The sequence below is a fragment of the Equus przewalskii genome, chromosome 15 (assembly GCF_037783145.1).
Source record: "Equus przewalskii isolate Varuska chromosome 15, EquPr2, whole genome shotgun sequence".
In the NCBI taxonomy this organism is placed as follows: domain Eukaryota; kingdom Metazoa; phylum Chordata; class Mammalia; order Perissodactyla; family Equidae; genus Equus; species Equus przewalskii.
The window spans coordinates 56,983,850-57,005,668 of NC_091845.1; the positions used below are offsets into that span (position 1 = coordinate 56,983,850).

The 21,819-nt window shown below is 35.2% G+C and overlaps 1 protein-coding gene across 8 annotated transcripts in view; it reads right to left on the reverse strand.

Annotated features, from left to right (window-relative positions):
- The window catches only part of CMC1 (C-X9-C motif containing 1), an 89,814-nt gene that overhangs the window by 58,399 nt on the left and 9,596 nt on the right, over window positions 1-21,819 (reverse strand). For 4 of the 8 annotated variants that reach the window (XM_070575938.1, XM_008539952.2, XM_070575941.1 and 1 more), the window contains exon 2: window positions 2,365-2,454. The exons of 1 other annotated variant lie outside the window; for it this stretch is intronic. In XM_070575938.1, the coding sequence (XP_070432039.1) occupies window positions 2,365-2,407 (43 nt within the window). In that variant the 5' untranslated portion in view covers window positions 2,408-2,454. Of the gene's footprint in view, window positions 1-2,364; window positions 2,455-3,041; window positions 3,119-21,819 lie in introns of all 8 variants that reach the window. 3 more of the 8 variants (XM_070575937.1, XM_070575940.1, XM_008539950.2) reach the window with 2 other exon arrangements.

The window sequence follows — 21,819 nt, forward strand, 5'->3', positions numbered from 1 at the left end:
AAGTCAAACAGAAAAGCTCTCCCACATAATCATGTTTCAGGCATTTAGCAGAAAGTCAGATCACTTCTTAAAATTCCTGTATCTTTATCAAAGAACTATACAATTAGCATGCATAATTATTTTTTATAAATCCTATAATTATTAAATAAAGCATAGGCTACAAATAGTACATACACAACAATGGAAGTGTCCTGATTCTAAATTACATCTTACCGTTCAGTTTAAACGTACCTGTTCTGCTGCTGCTTGAGCAATGCCAATGTATGTACTTTCCTAATTCACATGGTTAACCAAGGAGAATACTAATGATTATTCTTCTATAAAATAATCAATTTTAGATTCTAAAACACTGTTTTGGACCATATGGCCTAAAAAAATCAATATGTGATTATAAAAATTCAAATATTCAAAACTCAATTGTTATAACATGTTCTAATAAGGACAAATGCATGGAAATAACCCAAACATCTCAAATTTTAAGATGCTTTCAGTCTTCAGAAGATTTTAAATATATCAAAAAAACAAAAATTTAACAACCATGTCAATATCCTAAACAACTTAACTTTTGATAAAGACGTGAAAATGAACATTTTCTTTTCTGTACCATTACAAAATAGTAGATGTGCAACACGAACAAATAAATATTAAAGTTATACTATTTCTTTCTTTTCAAAAACTAAAAGCAAAGTTTCATCATCTAAGAGTAAGCCAAGGCATTTCTGCAACCCAAAGCCAAATAATCCTTCTGCATTTTCATCTGTATCATGTGAGTAAAAACTCATTCTATAATTGAGTTAGCCAGCTTTCTTTCATTTTAGATATTAGAATAATGTATTAAAAAACAACATAAATACAACTACTATTTATAACTTTAGACCAATATATGAGTAATAAGTAAATTTTTCTGGTAGTGAAAAGTTAACCCTCCAACATTATTATCCATTTTGAAGTTTTATCCTCCCTCACCAGAATCACGATGTATATTTTTTAAAGTTCTATGAGGCAGGTGGAGGATTATCTCTTGAGACTATCAGCATGACACCTGCCAATGCCAGATGTACAATGAACCCTGTCTGCAGGTGCCAATGGGTTCATTTCTCCTGACACCCAGGGGTAGGGGTGGAAGGAGGGTGCGCTGATTAAACAATTAATTCATTGTAAAAGCAAGAGTTATTTCACAGAATGATACTAGTAAATTATTGATAATTTACTAATAAATTTATTTATGGATGGATAACAAATCTAATTTATTGGATTGGATTTAAAACTGGAATATGTCATCAGTCACTTAATTTAAGAAACAGAAACAACTATCACACAACGTCAAGTCTGAGGACTACTTTTATTGCCTCCATCCATCAATTGCAAAGGTCATTCTCTAAGGAGATAGCATCAGAGGGACAGAAATGTCCCCGGCATCCAAATGTTGTTGACACAGTCCTGAAACTACAGTTGACACAGCCTAGCTCCCCTGTAGCAAAACTTGCAGTGCAAATGCAGCCCATCATCCTCACTAAAAATTATTATGGTCCTTCAACAAAGACGACTATAGGGGAAAGTTAAGGGGAGTCAGAAAAATAGTCTACATCAGCAAAATTTTACTACTACTTCTTGTTAGATGGCCATTCCAAGAGGCAGATTTTTTTTAAAAAGACATTTCTTTTTACAGTAATACTTCCATCTGCTTTTCTGATTATCCAACATTCATGGCCTCATTTTTTACCTTCCACTGCTTGGTTTCCCTTTTCATTATAATATTCCAGATTTGATAATATACCTCTAGATATATAGAATACAGAAGTATTTCATGTTAAAAAAAACATTTTCCAAAGAAAACATGCATATATGGGTGCCTAGTGCATGCATTTACATAAATATCTTTCACTTAGAAACATAAAATGTAAAAACATAAACTAGACTCATTTTAAGCACTATTGGGATTCCACTAACAATTCACTAACAGACAATGACACAAAAAAAATCATCTTAGAATACATAGCTATATGAATATATCGATAGATGAAAAAAAGGTACAGGTTACATTTGATGTTTCTTTGTTCCCTATCAAAGTCACCAGAATAATTATTTCTCCAAAATATGCGTACCAAGTTTTTCTCTATATGTAACTGTACTTCTGGGAAAAAAATGTTTTTTAGTAGTAATTTGGGAGAATATTTTTAAATTGTAAATGAAGTGAACACCACCTGGAAGTTCTGAAAGCTGAAATACTGGTATCTCAGTGAAAGGGTGAGAAGCAATTCATACATATTAATTCATCGACTACTTGAGTCTGAGGCTAAGGATTAAATTCAGATTACATTTTAAAAAATGAATTTGATTTTTATATGAGTATTTGAATCTTACCTTGAACTTGTTCAAAACATCTCTCACGGGCCTTTTCTCTCATTATTTTAGGGATCAAAACATCTTTTTCAACATGTCTGAGATGCTGCTCTGAAAAAAAAAATATCTTTCTTTAATATAGTAAAGTCTCAAATAAATCACCAGTTTAGGGAGAAAATAAGCACTATAATTCACTTAAAATAAAAGTCTAATAAGCAAATATATTAAAAACGGACTTATAACGTCATAAAATTTTGATTATTTTAGTCACTTAAAATCATTCTAAATATTTATCTTTTTATAACAGAAAAAATGTGAAGGACATAGGCAACATTTTTCTAAAAGTTTCTGGAAACTATATTACAACACTTTTATTTGATAACATATTCTATGTAGTCTTGTCAAAATTAAAGTCGCAGACTAAAACTTATCATTTTTCTTACTAATATAGTCCACGAAAAGAGCATTTTTATCAATATTGAGATCCAAGGATAGATAAAGAGATCCAAGATTAAGAGACACAGGAGTAGTTTCTCTATCTAGCAATAAGAGTAGCCTAAGAAAGAAAGAACTGGCAGACGAAAAAGTGGAACTACAGGTGCACACAAAAACAAAGCACGTGAAATTTCTGTGCATTTTAAACACAACCACCACACCAGACTAAGACGGTAGACTGAGCACCTGCTCCAGAGTCCCACCTGTTCCTCAAATTCCCAGAGAGCCCTGAAAAGCAAAAGGGTAAGTGTCCTCAGGCAACCAAAATGAACAGGAATCTCTGAAAGACAAAGGCAGATGAGATGAGATTATAGGAGGGAATCATATTCCCATAGAGTTTTTCCCCAGGAAAAAACTGATGCCAAAAGTGGGTGTTGCTCCCTGCTCTAAAGCAGTAAAAATGGAGAGCAAGAGACTTCCCTAGAAAAACAAAAGCATTATTGGTTGAAATACCTCAGTAGGAGCCAAGTGGGTCACTTCTTGTTACCTTCAGACCATGAGTAAAAGAAATAAATATAACTATTTATCCCCAAGAGGTCAGGAAGTTTCCCAGTATCTAGTGACACCTAGGGAGATCAGGAACCCCTAAACTTCTCCCAGTACTATGTGGTTCCCAACATAGTATGCTGGATGCAAGCAGTTATGAATTATAGTATTTGCAGAAAGGGTAACAGGGAATCTCAAAAAGCAAGAAAATCAACGACAAAGCAGCCAAAGGTAACAAAAGCAAAAATAAAAAAAGTGGGACGACATCAAACTAAAAAGCTTCTGCACAGCAAAGGAAATCGACAAAATGAAAAGGCAATCTAACAAAAGGGAGAAAATATTTGCAAATCATATCTCTGATAAGGGTTTAATATCTAAAATATATAAAGAACTCATATAACTCAACAGCAAAAAAGCAAACAATCCAGGGCCAGCCCCGTGGTGTAGTGGTGAAGTTCACATGCTCCACTTCAGTGGCCCAAGGTTTGCATGTTCAGATCCCTGGCATGGACCTACACACCACTCATCAAGCCATGCTGTGGCAGCATCCCATATACAAAGTAGAGGAAGACTGGGACGGATGTTAGCTCAGGGACCATCTTCCTCAAGCAAAAAGGGGAAGATTAGCAACAGATGTTAGCTCAAGGTTAATCTTCCTCACCAAAAAAAAAGAAAAAAACAATTAAAAAATGGGCAAAGGATCTAAAAACATATTTTTCCAAAGAGGACATACAGATGGTCAATAGGTACACGAAAAGGTACTCAACATCACTAGTCACCAGGGAAATGCAAATCAAAACCTTACACCCTTTAGAATGTCTATTACCAAAAAGACAAGAAATAACAAGTGTTGTGAAGGATGTAGGGAATCCTTGTGCACTGTTGGTGGGGATATAAATTGGTGGAGTCAGTATGGAAAACAGTATGGAGATTCCTCAAAAAATTAAAAATAGAACTACCATATGATCAACAATTCCACTTCTGGGTATTTATCCAAAGAATACAAAAACACTAACTTGAAAAGATATATGCACCCTCATGTTCATTGCAGCATTATTTAGAATAGCCAAGATATGGAAATAACCTGTGTACATCGATGGATGAATAGACTCAATGGAATATTATTCAGCCATAAAAAGGAATGAAATCTTGCCATTTGTGACAACATGGATGAAACTTGATGGCATTATGCTAAGTGAAATACAGAGAAAGACAGAGAAAGGCAAATACCATATGATCTCACTTGTAAGTGGAATCTAAAATAAAACAATACAAAAACAAACTCACAGATACAGAGAACAGAAAGACTAGTCATTGCCAGAGGTGGGTGATGGGGTGAGCTAAATGGGTGAAGGGGGTCAAAAGGTACAAACTTCTGGTTATAAAGTAAATAAGTCATGAGGATGTAACGTACAGCATGGTGACTATAGTTGATAATACTGTACTGCATTATTTGAAAGTTGTTAAAACTAAACCTTGAAAGTTCTCATCACAAGAAAAAAAAATCTGTAATTATGTATGGTGATGGATGTTAACTACACTTACTGTGGTGATCATTTTGGAAGATATACAAATACTGCATCATTATGCTGTATGCTTGAAACCAATGCAATGTTATATGCCAATTATACCTCAAAGGGGCCAGCCCGGTGGTGTTAGCAATTAAGTTCATGCACTCTGCTTCAGTGGCCTGGGGTTCACTGGCTCACATCCTGGGTGCGGACCTATGCACCGCTTATCAAGCCATCCTGTGGCAGGTGTCCCACATATAAAATAGAGGAAGACGAGCATAGATGTTAGCTCAGGACCACTCCTCCTCAGCAAAAAGAGGAGGATTGGTGGCAGATTTACCTCAGGGGTAATCTTCCTCAAAAAAGAAAAAAAAAGACAGCTAAGAATCACCCAAATTTGATGGAGGACAACAGCAAAAGAGAGAAACCAACTGTATTTAATCAAGACGTAACCAACTCCTCTGCAAATTAAAAGAGTAAAGAAAATAAGATTTTAGAATAAGCATAATAAATATACTGAGGCAAAAAGACAGCCCTGAATCCTCAGATAGAAATGGATCATAGATTACCTAAACACACTTCGATGAAATGTCTCAAACTCAAAAATCCTAAAAGGTTCAAAAGGGAAAAAACATTACCCACACAAAAGAATGAGATCAGATCTATATAATGTGTCACTGGCAAGAAGACAACAGAGAAATAACTTCAAGTTCTAAGACAGAATTACTTTAAATCCAAGAATTCTAGAGCAAATTAAGAATGAAGTTAAAGACATTTTCTGAAAGGTAGATATTGAAAAGTTTACCACCTTCACACCTTACTGAAAAAGAAGTGATCCTACTGTTGTGCAACAACCCACTAATCAAACTTATTGATGTAAAACAAAAATATTTTGTTTTGCATAGAGATCCTCTAGGTCAGGAATGCAGAAAGGTAAAGCACAATGGATTCTTCTCTGCTTCACAATGTCTGGGACCTTATCCACGAAGACCGTAATGACAGGTGTTAACTTTAACACTGCAAAACTGGGGCTGGTGAATTTACTTTCAAGATGACTTTTTTCACTTATGCATCTGACATCCAGGCTGGAATGCCTGAAGAACTGGCTCAGTGAGGACTGTAAACCAGAGCCCCTATACATGGCCTCTCCATTTGATTTGGCTTCTCACAGTAAGGCAGGTATGTTATGAGAGAAAGCAATCTGAGAAGCAAGCATTCCAAGATAACCAAGTGAAAGTGACATGGCCTTTTCTCACCCTGTCATGAGAGCCATGCAGAATCATTCCTGCCACATTATGGTTCAAGTCACTAACGACAGCCTATACTCAAGTGGAGGGGAATTAAGACCCCATTCTTTGTGGCAAGGCCACATTACAGAAGAGAATGAGGGATGAAACATAATGTTGTGGTCTTCTTTGTAAAATAAAATTTGCCACAAGAAGTAATAGAGAATATAGTATGATAAAATACAAATGAATCCATGATGTACAAATGCAAAGTATATAAGGCATATTAGAAAAACATACACTTAAATTTATATGTTAAAACTATAAAGTACTTGAATAATGCCACCAACTAACTTGACCTAACTTTTATAGAATATTTCACTCAATAACAACAGAATATTAACAAAGAAAGATCATAGTCTGAGCTATGAAACAAATCTCAATAAATGTAAAAGAATTCAAGTCATACAAAGCATGTTCCCTGACACCAATGTAATTAGATTAGAAATCAGTAACAGAAAGATCTCTTGATAATCTCCACATATTTGGAAACTAAATAACACACTTTAAATTAACTCATGAGTCTAAGAAACAATCAAAAGGGAAATCAGGAAGTATTTTGAAATGAATGAAAATGAAAATACAACATATCAAAATTTGTGTGATGCAGCTAAAACAGTACTTAGAGGAAAATTTGTAGCACTAAAAGCCTACACTGGAAAAGAGGGATGGTCATAAATCAATGACTTAAGCTTCCAACTTGAGAAACCAGAAAAAGAGTAAACTAAACAAAAAACAAACAAAAAGAGGGAAATAATAAAGAACAAAGCAGAAATCAATGAAAGAGAGATCAAAGCAAACAAAATGATAAAGAAAAGCAATGAAACCAAAGCTGGTTCTTTGAGATCATTAAAATTGGTAAATCACTAGCCAGACAAAAAGAGAGGTCATAAACATCAGAAATGATAAACATTTTTAAGTGATAATAAGAAAACAGTATAAACAAATGTAGGTCAATAAATTTCACAACAAAGATGAAATGGAAAAGTCCTTGAAAAACACAAATAACCAAAGCTTATTCAAAGATACAGATAACCAGTATAGTCCTGTACCTATAAAAGCAATTGAATCTGTAGTTAAAAGCCCCCTCACCAAGAAAATTCCAGACCTTGATAGCCTTACTGGTGAAATTGACCAAACATTTACAAAAGAAATACTGTCAAATCCATACAAGCTCTTCTAGAAAATTGCTGTAAGGTCAGTATTACCCAGATACCAAAATCAGACACAGGCATTACAAGAAAAGAAAACTACAGTCCAATACCCCATCATGAATGAGGATATAAAAGTATTAACAAAAAATTAGCAAATTGAGTCCAACAACATAAAAAAGGATAAAACTTCATTCCCAAACAAAGTTTATCCCAGGATAGCAAGGTTCATTTGACATTCAAAAATCAATAAATGCCCACTGGAAAACTATTAAAAATAATCAACAACTACAGCAAAGTTGCAGGGTATAAAATCAACATACATAAATCAGTAGCATTTCTATACTCTAACAATGAAATAACAGAAAAAGAACTCAAGAACACAATCCCATTCACAATCACAACAAAATGAATAAAATACCTTGGGGTAAATTTAACCAAGGAAGTGAAAGATCTATACAACGAAAACTACAAGACTTTCCTGAAAGAAATTGATGACGACATAAAAAGATGGAAAGACATTCCATGCACATGGATTGGAGAAAAACCATAGTTAAAATGTCCATACTACCTAAAGCAATCTACAGATTCAATGCTATCCCAATCAGAATCCCAATGACATTCTTTACAGAAATAGAACAAAGAATCCTAAAATTCATCTGGGGCAACAAAAGACCCTGAATTTCTAAAGCAATCCTGAGAAAAAAGCACAAAATGGGAGGCATCACAATCCCTGACTTCAAAACATACTACAAAGCTACAGTAATCAAAACAGCATGGTACTGGTACAAAAACAGGTGCACAGATCAATGGAACAGAATTGAAAGCCCAGAAATAAAACCACACATCTATGGACACCTAATCTTTGACAAAGGAGCTGAGGGCATACAATGAAGAAAAGAAGTCTCTTCCACAAATGGTGCTGGGAAAACTGGACAGCCACATGTAAAAGAATGAAAATTGACCATTCTTTTTCACCATTCACAAAAATAAACTCAAAATGGATCAAACACCTAAAGATAAGACCTGAAACCATAAGGCTTCTAGAAGAAAATATCGGCAGTACATTCTTTGACAATAGCATCAAAAGGATCTTTTTGGACACCATGTCTTCTCAGACGAGGGAAACAATAGAAAGAATAAACAAATGGGACTTCATCAGACTAAAGAGCTTCTTCAACACAATGGAAAAGAGGATTGAAACAAAAAAACAATCCACTAATTGGGAAAAAATATTTACAAGCTATATATCCGACAAAAGGTTAATCTCCATAATATATAAAGAACTCACACAGCTCAACAACAAAAAATCAAACACCACGATCAAAAAATGGGCAGGAGACATGAACAGACATTTCTTCAAAGAAGATATACGGATGGCCAATAGGCACATGAAAAGATGTTCATCATTGCTGATCATCAGGGAAATGCAAATCAAAACCACACTAAGATATCACCTTACACCCATTAGAATGACAAAAATAACTAAAACTAATAGTAACAAATGTTGGAGACGTTGTGGAGAAAAAGGAACCCTCATACACTACTGGTGGGGATGCAAACTGGTGCAGCCACTATGGAAAACAGTATGGAGATTTCTCAAAAAATTAAAAATAGAACTACCATACGACCCAGCTATCCCATTACTGGGTATCTATCCAAAGAGCTTGAAGTCAGCAATTCCAAAAGTCCCATGCACCCCAATGTTCACTGCAGCATTATTTACAACAGCCAAGATGTGGAAGCAACCTAAGTGCCCATCAACAGATGATTGGATAAAGAAGATATGGTATATACATACAATGGAATACCACTCAGATGTAAAAAAAAGGACAAAATCGTCCCATTTGCAACAACACGGATGGACCTTGAGGCAATTATGTTAAGTGAAATAAGCCAGATAAGGAAGGACAATCTCTGTATGACTCCACTCACATGAGGAATTTAAAAATGTAGACAAAGAGAACAGATTGAAAGGTGGGGTGGGGGGGTGGGCATAAAGGGTGAAGTGGTACACCTACAACATGACTGACAATAATGTACAACTGAAATTTCACAAGGTTGTAAACTATCATAACCTTAATAAAAAGTAAAAAAAAAAAATCAATAAATGTAATTCATCTTAAAAACATTAGCAAAGAAAACACACATGGTTATCACAATAGACTCAGAAAATACATCTGACAAAAATTCAACATCCATTCCTAATAAAAACTCTCAGTAAAGTAGGAGCAGAAGGAAACTTCCTCAACATGATAACTGGCAACTACAGAAAAAACCCACAACTAACATCATAACTTTTGGTGGAATACTAAATGTTTTCCCCTTAAGATAGAAAAAAGATAAAGAAGTCTACTCTTATCATTTCTATTGAGCACAATAATGAATGCAATTATTCCTAGCCAATGCAATAAGACAAGAAAAATAAATAAAAGGCTTCCAGATTGGAAAGTAAGAATTAAAACTGTAGTTATTCAACGATAATATGATGATCTATATAGAAAATCCAATGGAATTTACAAGAGTCTCTAGAACTAATAAGTGAGTTTAGAAAGGTTTCCAGTTATAAGATTAATATACAAGAATCAAATGGAGATGACATAATAAAAAGTCAGACAACTAGGAGATAATTCAATAGAAATTATCCAATCTGAAAAGAAGAGAAAATAGCCTTTTAAAAAATTAACTGAGGATCAGGGACCTGTGGGACAAAAACAAAAGATCTATCATTCATGTTACCAGAGTCTGAGAAAAAGAGAAAAAAAAATGTAGGGCTGAAAAAATATTTGAAGAAGAAATAGCTGAAAACTTTGCAAATTAGGCAAATGACATAAACCTACAAATTCAAGAAAATAATAAAAACCCAAAGAAACCCATACCCATACACATCATAATCAAAATTCTAAAATGAGAGGCAAAGAAAAACCTTGAAAGCATCAGAGAAAAATACAGGGGAACAAAGATTCCAAGGACAAAGGATTTCTCATCAGAAACCACAGAGGCCAGAAGGAAGTGACATAATTTCAAGTATTAATAAAAAAGAACTGTCAATCAAGAATTCTATATCCAGCAAAAACATTCTTCAGCATTGAAAATGAAATAAAGACAACTCGATGAAAGGAAGCTAAGGTAATTTCTTTCAGCAGATCTGTTCTAAAGAATGGCTAGAGGAAGCTATTCAGGCAGGAAGGAAATAGTAACAAGAAGAAACTCAGAACAACAGGAATGAAGAAAGGGTAAATGTACTAAACTGTTCTTCTTGAATGTTAAAAACTGTTTTTGACAGAAGCAAAAGTTACAGCATTCTCAATGTACATAGAGCTAATATCAAAGATGACTATATCATAAAGGAGAGAGGATAAAGTGATTTCTTGGTGGTATGAAATCTACATTCCACTTGAAAAAATGTTGATGCTAGTAGACTGTGATAAACTAGGTATGTGTAGTGAAATCTTTAGAGCAACCACTAAAAACTAAGAAATAAATTAAAAAACACTATAGATAAATCAAATGGAATACCGAAAAATTTAAAGTATTTTCTCTGACCATACTGGAATCAACTAGATAGCAATAACAGAAAACAGGAAAATTTCTGGGGCTGGCCCCGTGGCCGAGTGGTTAAGTTCGCGCGCTCCGCTGCAGGCGGCCCAGTGTTTCGTCGGTTCGAATCCTGGGCGCGGACATGGCACTGCTCGTCAGACCACGCTGAGGCAGCGTCCCACATGCCACAACTAGAGGAACCCACAACGAAGAATACACAACTATGTACCAGGGGGCTTTGGGGAGAAAAAGGAAAAAATAAAATCTTTAAAAAAAAAAAAAAAAGAAAACAGGAAAATTTCTAAGACTGGGAAATTAAACAACACACTTCTAAATAATTCATAGGTCAAAGAGGAAGTATCAAGGGAAACAAAAAAGTACACTGACCTAAACTGACCTGAAAACACAACACATCAAAATTTGTAAGACAAAGCTAAAGCAGTGCTTATAGGGAAATTTATAGCAATAAATGCTCATAATAGAAAAGAAAGTCTCAAACCAATAATCTAACCTTCCAACTGACAAAACCAGAAAAAGGACAAAAATGAACCTAAAGCAAGCAGAAACAAAAAGATAATAAAGAGCAGAAATCAATAAAATTGACAAGAGAAAAACAAATGAGATAATCACACTAAAGCTGTTTTTTCAGAAAGATCAATAAAATTGGTTCAGACGGCTTCAGTGGCACATTCGACAAAATATTTAAAGCACAAATAACACCAATACTACAGCCTCTTCCTAACACATTTTATGAGGCCAGCATTACTCTGATACCAAAAGCAAAGGCAATATTTAAAAAAAAAAACAAACCCACAGACCAACATCCCTGATTACTACAGACGCAATAAACCTCAACAAAATATCAGCAAATCAAATCCAGCAATATATAAAAAGAAAAATACACCACATCGAGCTGGGTTTATTCCAAGGATGCAAGCTCATTCCTATTTGAAATCAATCAATGTGATCTATCACATGAACAGTCTAAAAAAGGAAAATCATAGTCACATCAATTGAAGCCGAAAAAACATTTAAGAAAATTCAACACTCATTCATTAAAAACAAACAAACAAAACTCTCAATAAACTAAGAATGGAAAGGAACTTCTTCAACCTAATAAAGAGTATCTGCAAAAAACCTACAGCTAGCATCATACTTAATGGTAAAACACTAAATGCTTTCCCCCTAAGACCAAGAATATGGAGTAAAATTGCATGGAACTATACAAACACATGTGTCCATATAGAAACTGGTGAAAACTGAAAAGGCCCATAGTTAACAGTATTGTAACAACTTCAATTTCCTACTTTTGATATTGTACTACAGTTATGTGAGATGTCACCACTGGGGAAAGCAGTGTGAAGGGTATATTAGACTCAATAAAGTATTTTTTGCAACTTCTTGTGAGTCTATAATTATTTCAAAATAAAAAGTTAAGGGAAAAAAACTGCTAAAGGAAATCATAGGAGAACATCTTCATGATCCAGAGTTCTTATATATAACACCAAACTCATGATGCATAAAAGAAAAACAAAATTGATAAATTAGACTTCATCAAAATTAAAAAGTTTCACTATGCAAAAGCCCCTGTTAGGAACATAAAAGACAAGCCACATAACGGGAAAAATTATTTGCAAATCTCCTATCTGACAAACGGACTTTTATCCAGAACGTATAAAGAATGCTTTAAACTCAACAGTATGAAAACAATAATCTATTTAGAAATGGGCAAAAGACTTAGACACTATACCAAAAATACTGGATAGGGTTTCGCTCTGCTGCATACAGGTTGCTAGGAGTTGGAATCTACTCGATGGCACTAACAACAAAAAAGATATATGGATAGCAAATAAGCATATGAAGCGATGCTCAACATCATTAGTCATTAGGGAAATGCAAATTAAAGTTACAAGAGATACCACTGAAGACCTATTCAGATGGCTAAAATTTAAAAATGTGACATACCAAGTGCTAACAAGGATGTGGCGTACCTGGATATCTCATACATTGCTGCTGGGAACATTAAACGGTACAGCCACTCCGGAAGATAACTGGGCAGCTTCTTGAAAGTAAAACATACACTTACCATATGATCCTGCAAATATACTCCTCAGGATTTATTCTACAGAAATGAAAACTTACGTTCACACAAAAACCTGTACACAGATGTTCACTGTGGCTCTACCTGTAATGGTCAAAACAGAGAAATAACCCAAAAGTCCTTCAAGTGAATGGACAGAGTGGTTCATCTAGACAATGGAGTATTATTCAACAATAAAACAGAATGGACTACTGACATACAACAGCAGCAGCAACCTGGATGGATCTCTAGGGCACTATGTTGAATGAAAAGATGACGATCTCAAAGGGTTCATACTGCATGATTTCATTTACATATCATTCTTAACGCGACAAAACTAGAGTGATGGAAAGCAGATCATTGGCTGCCAGTAGTCAGAGCCAAGGAAGCAGTGTGACTATCGAGAGGAAATGTGAGCGATTTTCTTTTTGGTGACAGAACAGTTCTGTATGCTGATTGTGATCATGGCTACTTGAGTCTTCATATGTAGTAAGAATGTCATAAACTACACACACACACAAAATACATGCAAAAACTGGTGAAATTCAACTAAGATATGTACCTGAGTTAGTACTATACTAATGCCAATTCCTGATTTCCTTCGTTACAGTGAAGTGTAGCAGTGTGGCCCAACTTTTTTGCCCCTAAAGGACACGTTTCAGCCATTTTTCCTAATGCCCCCGCTATGAAATGTTAATATCACAGATATATTGTCTGTTCATGTACTGTACGTGTTAACAGTGCTCTACACGTCGAAAGAGTAAGATTATTTTCTCCCTCAAACCCATTTTTGCCCCCTTCAGGGCAATGTCACACTCACTGAAGACATGCACTATGGTTGTGTAAGATGGTATCATTAGGGAAAGCTGGGGGAAACTACCAGCTTTTCATGGAAAATTACCATGCAAATTCAATTGCCATGAAAACTACCCTATATTGCAGTTTGACGTATTCAACTATTTCAAAATAAAGCTATAATAAAAAAGCTTAATAATGTATAAGAAAGAGCAGCGGACCTAGGACAGCCAAAACAACATTAAAACAGAAGACCAAACTTTGATGATTTGCACTTCTTGATTTCAAGTCTTACTACAAAGCTACAGCAATCAAGGTGGGGTAGTATTGGCATAATTAGGATAAACACATAGATTAATGTAACCAAAGAGAGTCCAGGAATACTTCCACATATATACGGTCAATTTATTTTGACATGCATCAAGGCTACTCAATGAAGAAATAAAAGTATTTTCAACAAATGGTGGTAGACCTGGAAAACCATGAAAAAGAAAAAAAAAACTCAGCCTGAACCCTTCGACCCTCACTTCACAGAACTCACAAAAATTTATTTGCCACAGATCATAAACCTAAATGTAAAAACTAAAACTATTAAACAAACAAAAAAACCTTCAATTTCTTAGAGTAGACAAAGATTTCTCAAAGAGGACACAGGAACTAAACAGAAAGGAAAAAAATTATAAATTTTATTTCATCAAATATAAAATCTGCTAGGGCCGGCCTGGTGGCGCAGGCCGCACATTCAGCTTCTCGGCGGCCCAGGGTTCACCAGTTCGGATCCTGGGTGCAGACATGGCACTGCTTGGCAAAAGCCATGCTGTGGTAGGCGTCCCACATATAAAGAAGAGGAAGATGGGAATGGATGTTAGCTCAGGGCCAGTCTTCCTCAGCAAAAAGACAAGGATTGGCAGTAGTTAGGTCAGGGTTAATTTTCCTCAAAAAAAAAAAAAAATACATATATAAAATCTGCTGTTCATCTAAAGACAACATTAAGGAAATTAAAAGGCAAGCCAGAGACCAGAAGAAAGTGTTCGCTATATATATCTGACAAAGGACTTGAATCTAGAATACATAAAGAACTCCTACATATCAATAACAAAAATATAAACAACCCTATAAAAAAGGGGCAAAAGCCTGGATTGGACACTTTAAAATGAAGATATACAAATTGTAAATACATACATGAAAAGGTGCTCAAAATCGTTAGTCATTAAGAAAATGCAAATGAAACCCATGATATTTCACACCCACCAGAATGACTAAAATTAAAAACACTGACAACACCAAATGTTAGGGAGAATGTGGATCAACTGGAACTTTCATACATTGCTGGTGATAGTGTGAAATGATAAACTTCTTTGGAAAACTTCTTGTTAAGTTATAAAGTTAAATATACACCCCACCTATTTTCCACTCCTAGGTATTAATTTACTCATGATCAATGAAAATATATGTCTGAAAAACAACCTGTTCAAGTTCTTATGGAAGCATTATTCCTAATAGCCGAAAATTGGAAACAACCTAAATGCCCAATTGAATACTACTTAGCAATACAAAAGAATGAACTCAAAATACATACAAATCACAAAAATACAAAATACACAAGATACACATAATATGGGTGAATCTCAAAAATTCTGTTGAGAAAAAGAAGCCAGACAGAGTATATACTGCATGATTCAAGAACATGCAAAATTAATCTATGCTGATAAAAATTATAACACCAGTTATCTATGGGAGTTGAAAAATGTCTTTATAGAGGTGAATACATTTATCAAAACTCATCATCTATAAATTTCACTGTATATTTTACCTCAATTTATAATGTTAGCTTTAAAACATGATATAAATCTGCACTCATAGTGGGTGATTTTAACCCATAACTATCAGAAATTAGATAATTAAGTAGACAAAAAGTTTTATAATTTTCTTCTTAAATATACTGTTCATCTATTATTAGATTTATTTCTATTGGTAAAGGTATCTTTTCATAAATAACGTGTTTATTACTGGTGTATAGATTCAAGTGAATTTTTTATATAGTCCTTACAACCAACACAATCTTACTTAACTCTCATTAATTCTAATAACTGGACAATAGATTCTCTTCCAATTTCTATGCAGACAATCATAGGGACAGCTCTGCATCTTTCTTTTTCATTCTTACTGGCTATGTCCTTTAGAAAAATGGTGAGTAGCAGCTAGCAGCACCTCTGTCTTGGGTGCCCAAATTTTGTTTAGAATTTTTATAGTTATCTTCATGTTGAGATCTGCCTATGACTTTCCTCTCTTATCTTTGTGTTGTTTCGGTATCAAAGTTACATTACTTAAGCAATAAATTAGGCACCTTTCTCTTCCTTTATATTCTCCAGAACATTTTTTATAAAGTAAGATTATTATCAGTTCCTTGAAAGTGCGGTAGAAACCACTTGCAATGTTCAATTTAATGGGTCAACTCGGCTAGTCTATAGTCCCCAGTTATTCAAACAAACCCTAATCCAGGTGCCCTGACCTACACATTTCAGACTTACCCAACTAGCTCCCACAATCCCATAAGCCAATATCTTCTCATGTATATATGTACATGTGTGTGTGTGCACATGTGTGTGGATGTCTGTATATGTACATATATCTCTCTCTCCTACTGGTGGTTTCTCTGGTGGAACCCTGACTGATACACGACCTACCAGGGCCCAGGTTTTGGAGTGTGTATGCGTATATGTGTGAGAGAGACAGACAGACACAAGGAGAATTTTAACTACTGATTCAATTTTCTAAGGGTTTTTCACTTATTCTTGAGGCAGCTGCAGTTTTACTAAGTTTATCTTTCTCAAGGAAACTATCCATCTCATCTAAATTTTCAAAATAATGATATGAAGATGTTCACATGATTTTTTTCTCTTTACCACGCCTATAGCTGTATCTCAATTTTCATAATTTTCTTTGCCTATGCCAGGGGTCAACAAACTTTTTCTATTAAGGACCAGAGTGTAAATATTTTAAGCTTTGCAGGCTACAAACCATTTCTGTCATGTATATTCTTTAAAAAAAAAAAAAAACTTTTCAAAAATGTTACTAACCATTCTTAGCTTGCAGGCCTTACCAGATCTTGCCCAGGGCCACAGTTTGCTGAACTGTGGCCTATACTGTTAACTTATGACTTCTCTTTTTCCTTAGCTTTGCCAGAGCTGCTGTAAGATGAGAAAAAGAACACTGAGCTTATAGAAGGAACTGGAAGCATGGACAGAGAGAAAAGCACAGATTGGGAGAGAGGCCCTACAAGATTGGTGGGGCCCCAAAGGACCAACGAAAATGGATGATTAAGGAGCAATCCCAGTTTTATGGCTCCAAGTGAAATCATGTGACCACTCATTGAGATAGGGAATAAAAAAGAAACCAGGTGGGAGAGGAATTCAGTTGCAGACATGTTGAATTTGAAAGGCCTAGGAGATATCGTGTGGAGTGGAAAGCTGATGCCTACTTCAAGAGAAAATAATGAAACAGGGACTACCTCCACACAGTTCTTTTCTCCTTGTCTATCGCATAAATTATAATTAGGCATCAGTAATTAACAGTAGAATTACTGAATTACTGAACAGTAGAATTACAGATTGGAAAATATATTGTGATACACTGATCTATTTTATAAAATCAACTTCAAAATGTTACCTCTTCTTTTCACTTATATCGTTTTAATCTGTACAACTTATTTGTAATGTGTCCTGATGAATCTACTGTTTGTTCCATAAATCTTGCAGCGGTCTTAGATAATAAAGCCCTAATCTTTTGAATCACTTCCCTGAATACAGACATAGCTTCGTAGTATTGAACTATTTTTCCACAGGTAAATTATAATAGATATTTACCTATAATATGAATTCTAGGTTATAATATTCCTATGTAAACACATTTTTAAATGGCTTGCAAGAATTCCTTCAGATCCTTCTTCTAAAACTTCCTAGGGCAAAGAAACAATTCTAGAATCACACGAATATTGATTTAGATTTTCCAAACTCTAGGTGTTAAATCAAAAATAACAGACTTAAAAATATATAAATAAATTCTGCTAAAGATTTTCCCATCTGGTAGCATACTAATCACTATATATCAATTATTAATTATGATTTTATACATATTTCAAAGCTATCTTCAACAATACAAATATCATAGACATGGCATCTTTTATTCATAAAATTACAGTGTGCTTCCCTCAACGTCAGTGTGATGCATACATATGTTACACATTTGTACAACAGCCTGCAAAAAAAAAAGAAAAAAGAAAATTTTAAGAGTTTGCTACTATATAGTCACATGAATTTATACTGAGGTAAAGAATAACACCACCAGGGAAAATTTCCAAAGCTCTAACTTCTCAACATTCTATCATCACCTGAAAGTCAATTTTCACCTTTTCCACTGGCTGAATTGATTAGCTCAGATCTTGCTTTGGGGCTCACGTGGTCTTGCAATACGGCAGTATTAGACTATAAGGCTACTGACAAAAGCACTTGCTATGAATCCACAAAGACAACGATGAAGCAAATCACAATATAATCGAGTCTTTCACTGGAAAGAAGTGACACCTGAAGAGCAAGGTGCCTTCTCAATAATTAATATGTTCTAATTTAACTAATTTGATTCTTATTTAGATAATGCTACTTTTTTTTTTAACTTCCTAGTTATGTTTATTTGCTCCTGAAGACATTTCCATGCTACTGTTTATTCTGGAGGAAAAACAAGAAAAACGCTTGTAGTAAATGTGCAAGTGTTCTCATTAGCAACAGTTTCTATCTTTAGGTCCCCCTTCTTTACTGGCTAGCAAGAGTCTCTAAATGAAGGGCTCCGGGCAGATGGCATCATGTACAGAACAGTAAGACGGGAGTTCTCAGTTGTTAGGTTCACATTAAGGGCTTCACACCAGAAAGCTAGGCAGACTCCAGTTCTCCTCGACAGCACACAGATATGGATACTCTTGACCAGATTTTCATGTTCTTGCCAGGTTGTTCACACCTTTTTGCTATAATGATAGTGTAAAATGAGGAAGGGGGGTGTGGTTGGCAGAGGTACTTAAACTGGGAAAATTATGATAGTGAAGATTAGTGTTCCTTTCACCTTCTTCCTTTTGAGTCATACTTTAACTGACAAAACAAAAACAAAAAACAAAATCAGCAGTAGGAGAGACCCCAGCCTGCCAGTATTCCAGCCTGCCTCTGTCCATGAAACCTCAAGAGGAGGGCAATGAATGCCCTATAGTGTTCATAACAGGCCTCTCAGAAGTATTCTGATCCCATTTTGCAGATAAAGAGGCTCACAGAGGTGAAATGACCCAAGCCTCTGACAAAGTGGCAATGTCAAGATCATACTAACCCAGGTCCCAAATCTTCTTCCACGACACTACTACACACACGGGGTGGTGGCCTATCTAAGGGAATTTCAGCAAACAAGGTTATTTGAGCTTCTGCAGTTAAGCTGAAGCACGGAAACAACCCTTAGACAACACTACTGTTTGTTTCAGGAGCATCATTTTGAATAAGCAAAATTTACAACTCCACATTTCTCATTTTAAATGGAATTCTGACTCATTCCTATCATGGAGAAAATTATTTTTTTCAAAAAAAGCAAGAGGAGTGATTTGTCAGTTGGCTGAAAAATACCTTCAAAGAGAGTAAACATCAAATATTAGGTCAATCCGTAACAATCTAATTTTTTTTATAAGCTCAAACTCTTAGGAAATTCGGAGAGCACATCAACAAGGTAGACGTGCCTATTTCTGCTTAGTTTCTGGCTCAAATGCCACCTATATCCCACAACAGTATGCTTCATTTGAGCTTCTTTGTCCTATAAGCTTTCACTGTTAATAAATACCTAGTTCACACCAGATGTGCCCATTTCCCAAAAGCACCTATTTCTTGGACCTCAGATTCTGCAAATTGCTACGTGTGAAAACTTCCTCTTCCACCCACATTACTTTAACCAAGATGAGGCCAGAAAAGGACAACAAATCTAAAAGTATAGCAAAGCAGGAAATCAACTTATGCAATAAGACAGGCCAATTTTAGAAATGTGCTACAATCTCCATTGTGACCATAATTTCTTTAATGAAAAGGTTTCACATTTACTTTATTTGGTAAAACATCAAGACTAACTTTTCCTACAAGCACAATTTCCCACTGACATCTAATAGAAAATCAGCAAAGTTATGGGAGACAGAAGTAGACATTTGAGAAAGGAATAAATGACAGTATGTGTTTGCCTTCTCAGCAATATATGCCTAACTGATTTATTTTTTTCTCTGATGTACATCTAGAACATGGCAGACTATTCTCAAATCTATGACCACCGTGTCTCTACTGCTTCTTCTTCATCTTACAATATTTCATAAATCTCATAAAAAACATGTACCACTTTGAAAATAGAGGGGGGTAAATATTTTTATATTGAGAGGTTATTCACTCATTTCAAAAATTCAAACTTGGCTCAAATCACTCACAACATCTTTCTTGGTATGGCCTTCAGAGAGAGTTTGAGTTAACATGAAAACCAGTTCCATAACATAACTTTTTTGGGGGGTAGCATTTCCCAGGATGATCATCAACCACCTTCACCAGACTGCCTGTGGCTAACCCTGGCTGAAAGTCAAGTTCACTTTCTGAACAAAATATTGCCAAAATGAGGATATTAAGATGAACGTATGGTAGAGGCTGAAGGTAAATTCTTAAAGGAGTTTCAAAAATATTCTACACAATGGTAATAATACTAGAAAAAGTGTGAATGCTTCCAAGATAAGATCTGCTCCTATTCCTCTTGCAGCAATCCCACACAGTTCTATCTTTCAAGATGGTGTTCACTATGCTGACTTCTCAGTGCTTACCATCATCTCCAAATCAACTCTGCCCACATTTTCAAATATCTCTTGATAATTTCCAAGTCCCACCACCATTGCAATTTCAACTTAAAATTTCTACGATTTAAATCTTCCTTCTCCCATCCCGACTCTTATGTTATTCTCCTCACCTAAAAAAATCAGCTGACATTGATATAGTACACAGAAGCACAATAAATATTTGCAGAAGAAAGGAAAGAGTGGTAGAAGGAATTGTTTTACAAACATCATCACGTGCAGGAGCAGGTATTATGAAGAAGCTGAGGCTCAGAAAGCTCAAAGCAATCTTGCAACATTACTTAGGAAATAACTGGTAAAGTCAAACTCCTTCTCAATCTTCCGTCTTTATTTTCCATCTTCTACTTCTTATTTTCTTATCAAAGTTTACTTATTTAAAAACAAACTCAACACTTGTTCCATCCCAAAGTTCTCCCTGACCCCAGCATCTGGATGAGATTTCTCCTTCCTCTAACCCCAAGATTTCCAGTGCACCAATACTACGGCTCTAATCACATCTGTGCTTACAACATATCGCATCACACTATCTGTGCGATCTTCTTCTCTGATAGATCAGTGCTTGCTATAGACTAAACTGTGTGTGCCACCCCCCATAATTCATATTGAAGCCATAAAACCCCAATATGATTATATTTGGAGACAAGACTTTTAGGAGGTAATTAAGATTAAATGAAGTCATATGAGGAGGACCCTAATCCAATTGGGGGCCTTATAAAGGGAAGAACCAGCAACTGAATCAGCCAGCACCTTGATCTTGGACTTCCCAGCCTCCCAAACTGCGAGAAAATAAAGTTCTGTTGTGTAAGCCTCCCAGTCTTTGGTATGTTGCTGTGGCAGCCCCAGCAGACTAAAACTGATTTTCATACCAGATATTCTCAATTCTGGCTGCATCTAACAACCACTTGAAAGGACTTTATAAAATTCTGATGCCTGGGCTCCACCCCAGACCAGATAAATCAGAAATGCTGGGGTAAAACCTAAAACCCAGGCACTGATATTTTTAAAAGCTCCCCAAATAATTCTCATATGCAGCTAGATTAAGAATCACTGTGTGAAACTTAAAGAGGTCAAAGAACATGTCTAATTCATCTCTCTAACCCCCTCTAACTCCTAGCCCATGGTAAATATGCAATAAAAGTGTTCAATAAATGACACATATATTTAAAAGTTTCAATATTTGATAATTACAGATATTCATTCTGGTAACAAATATTTATTGGCACCCACTAGA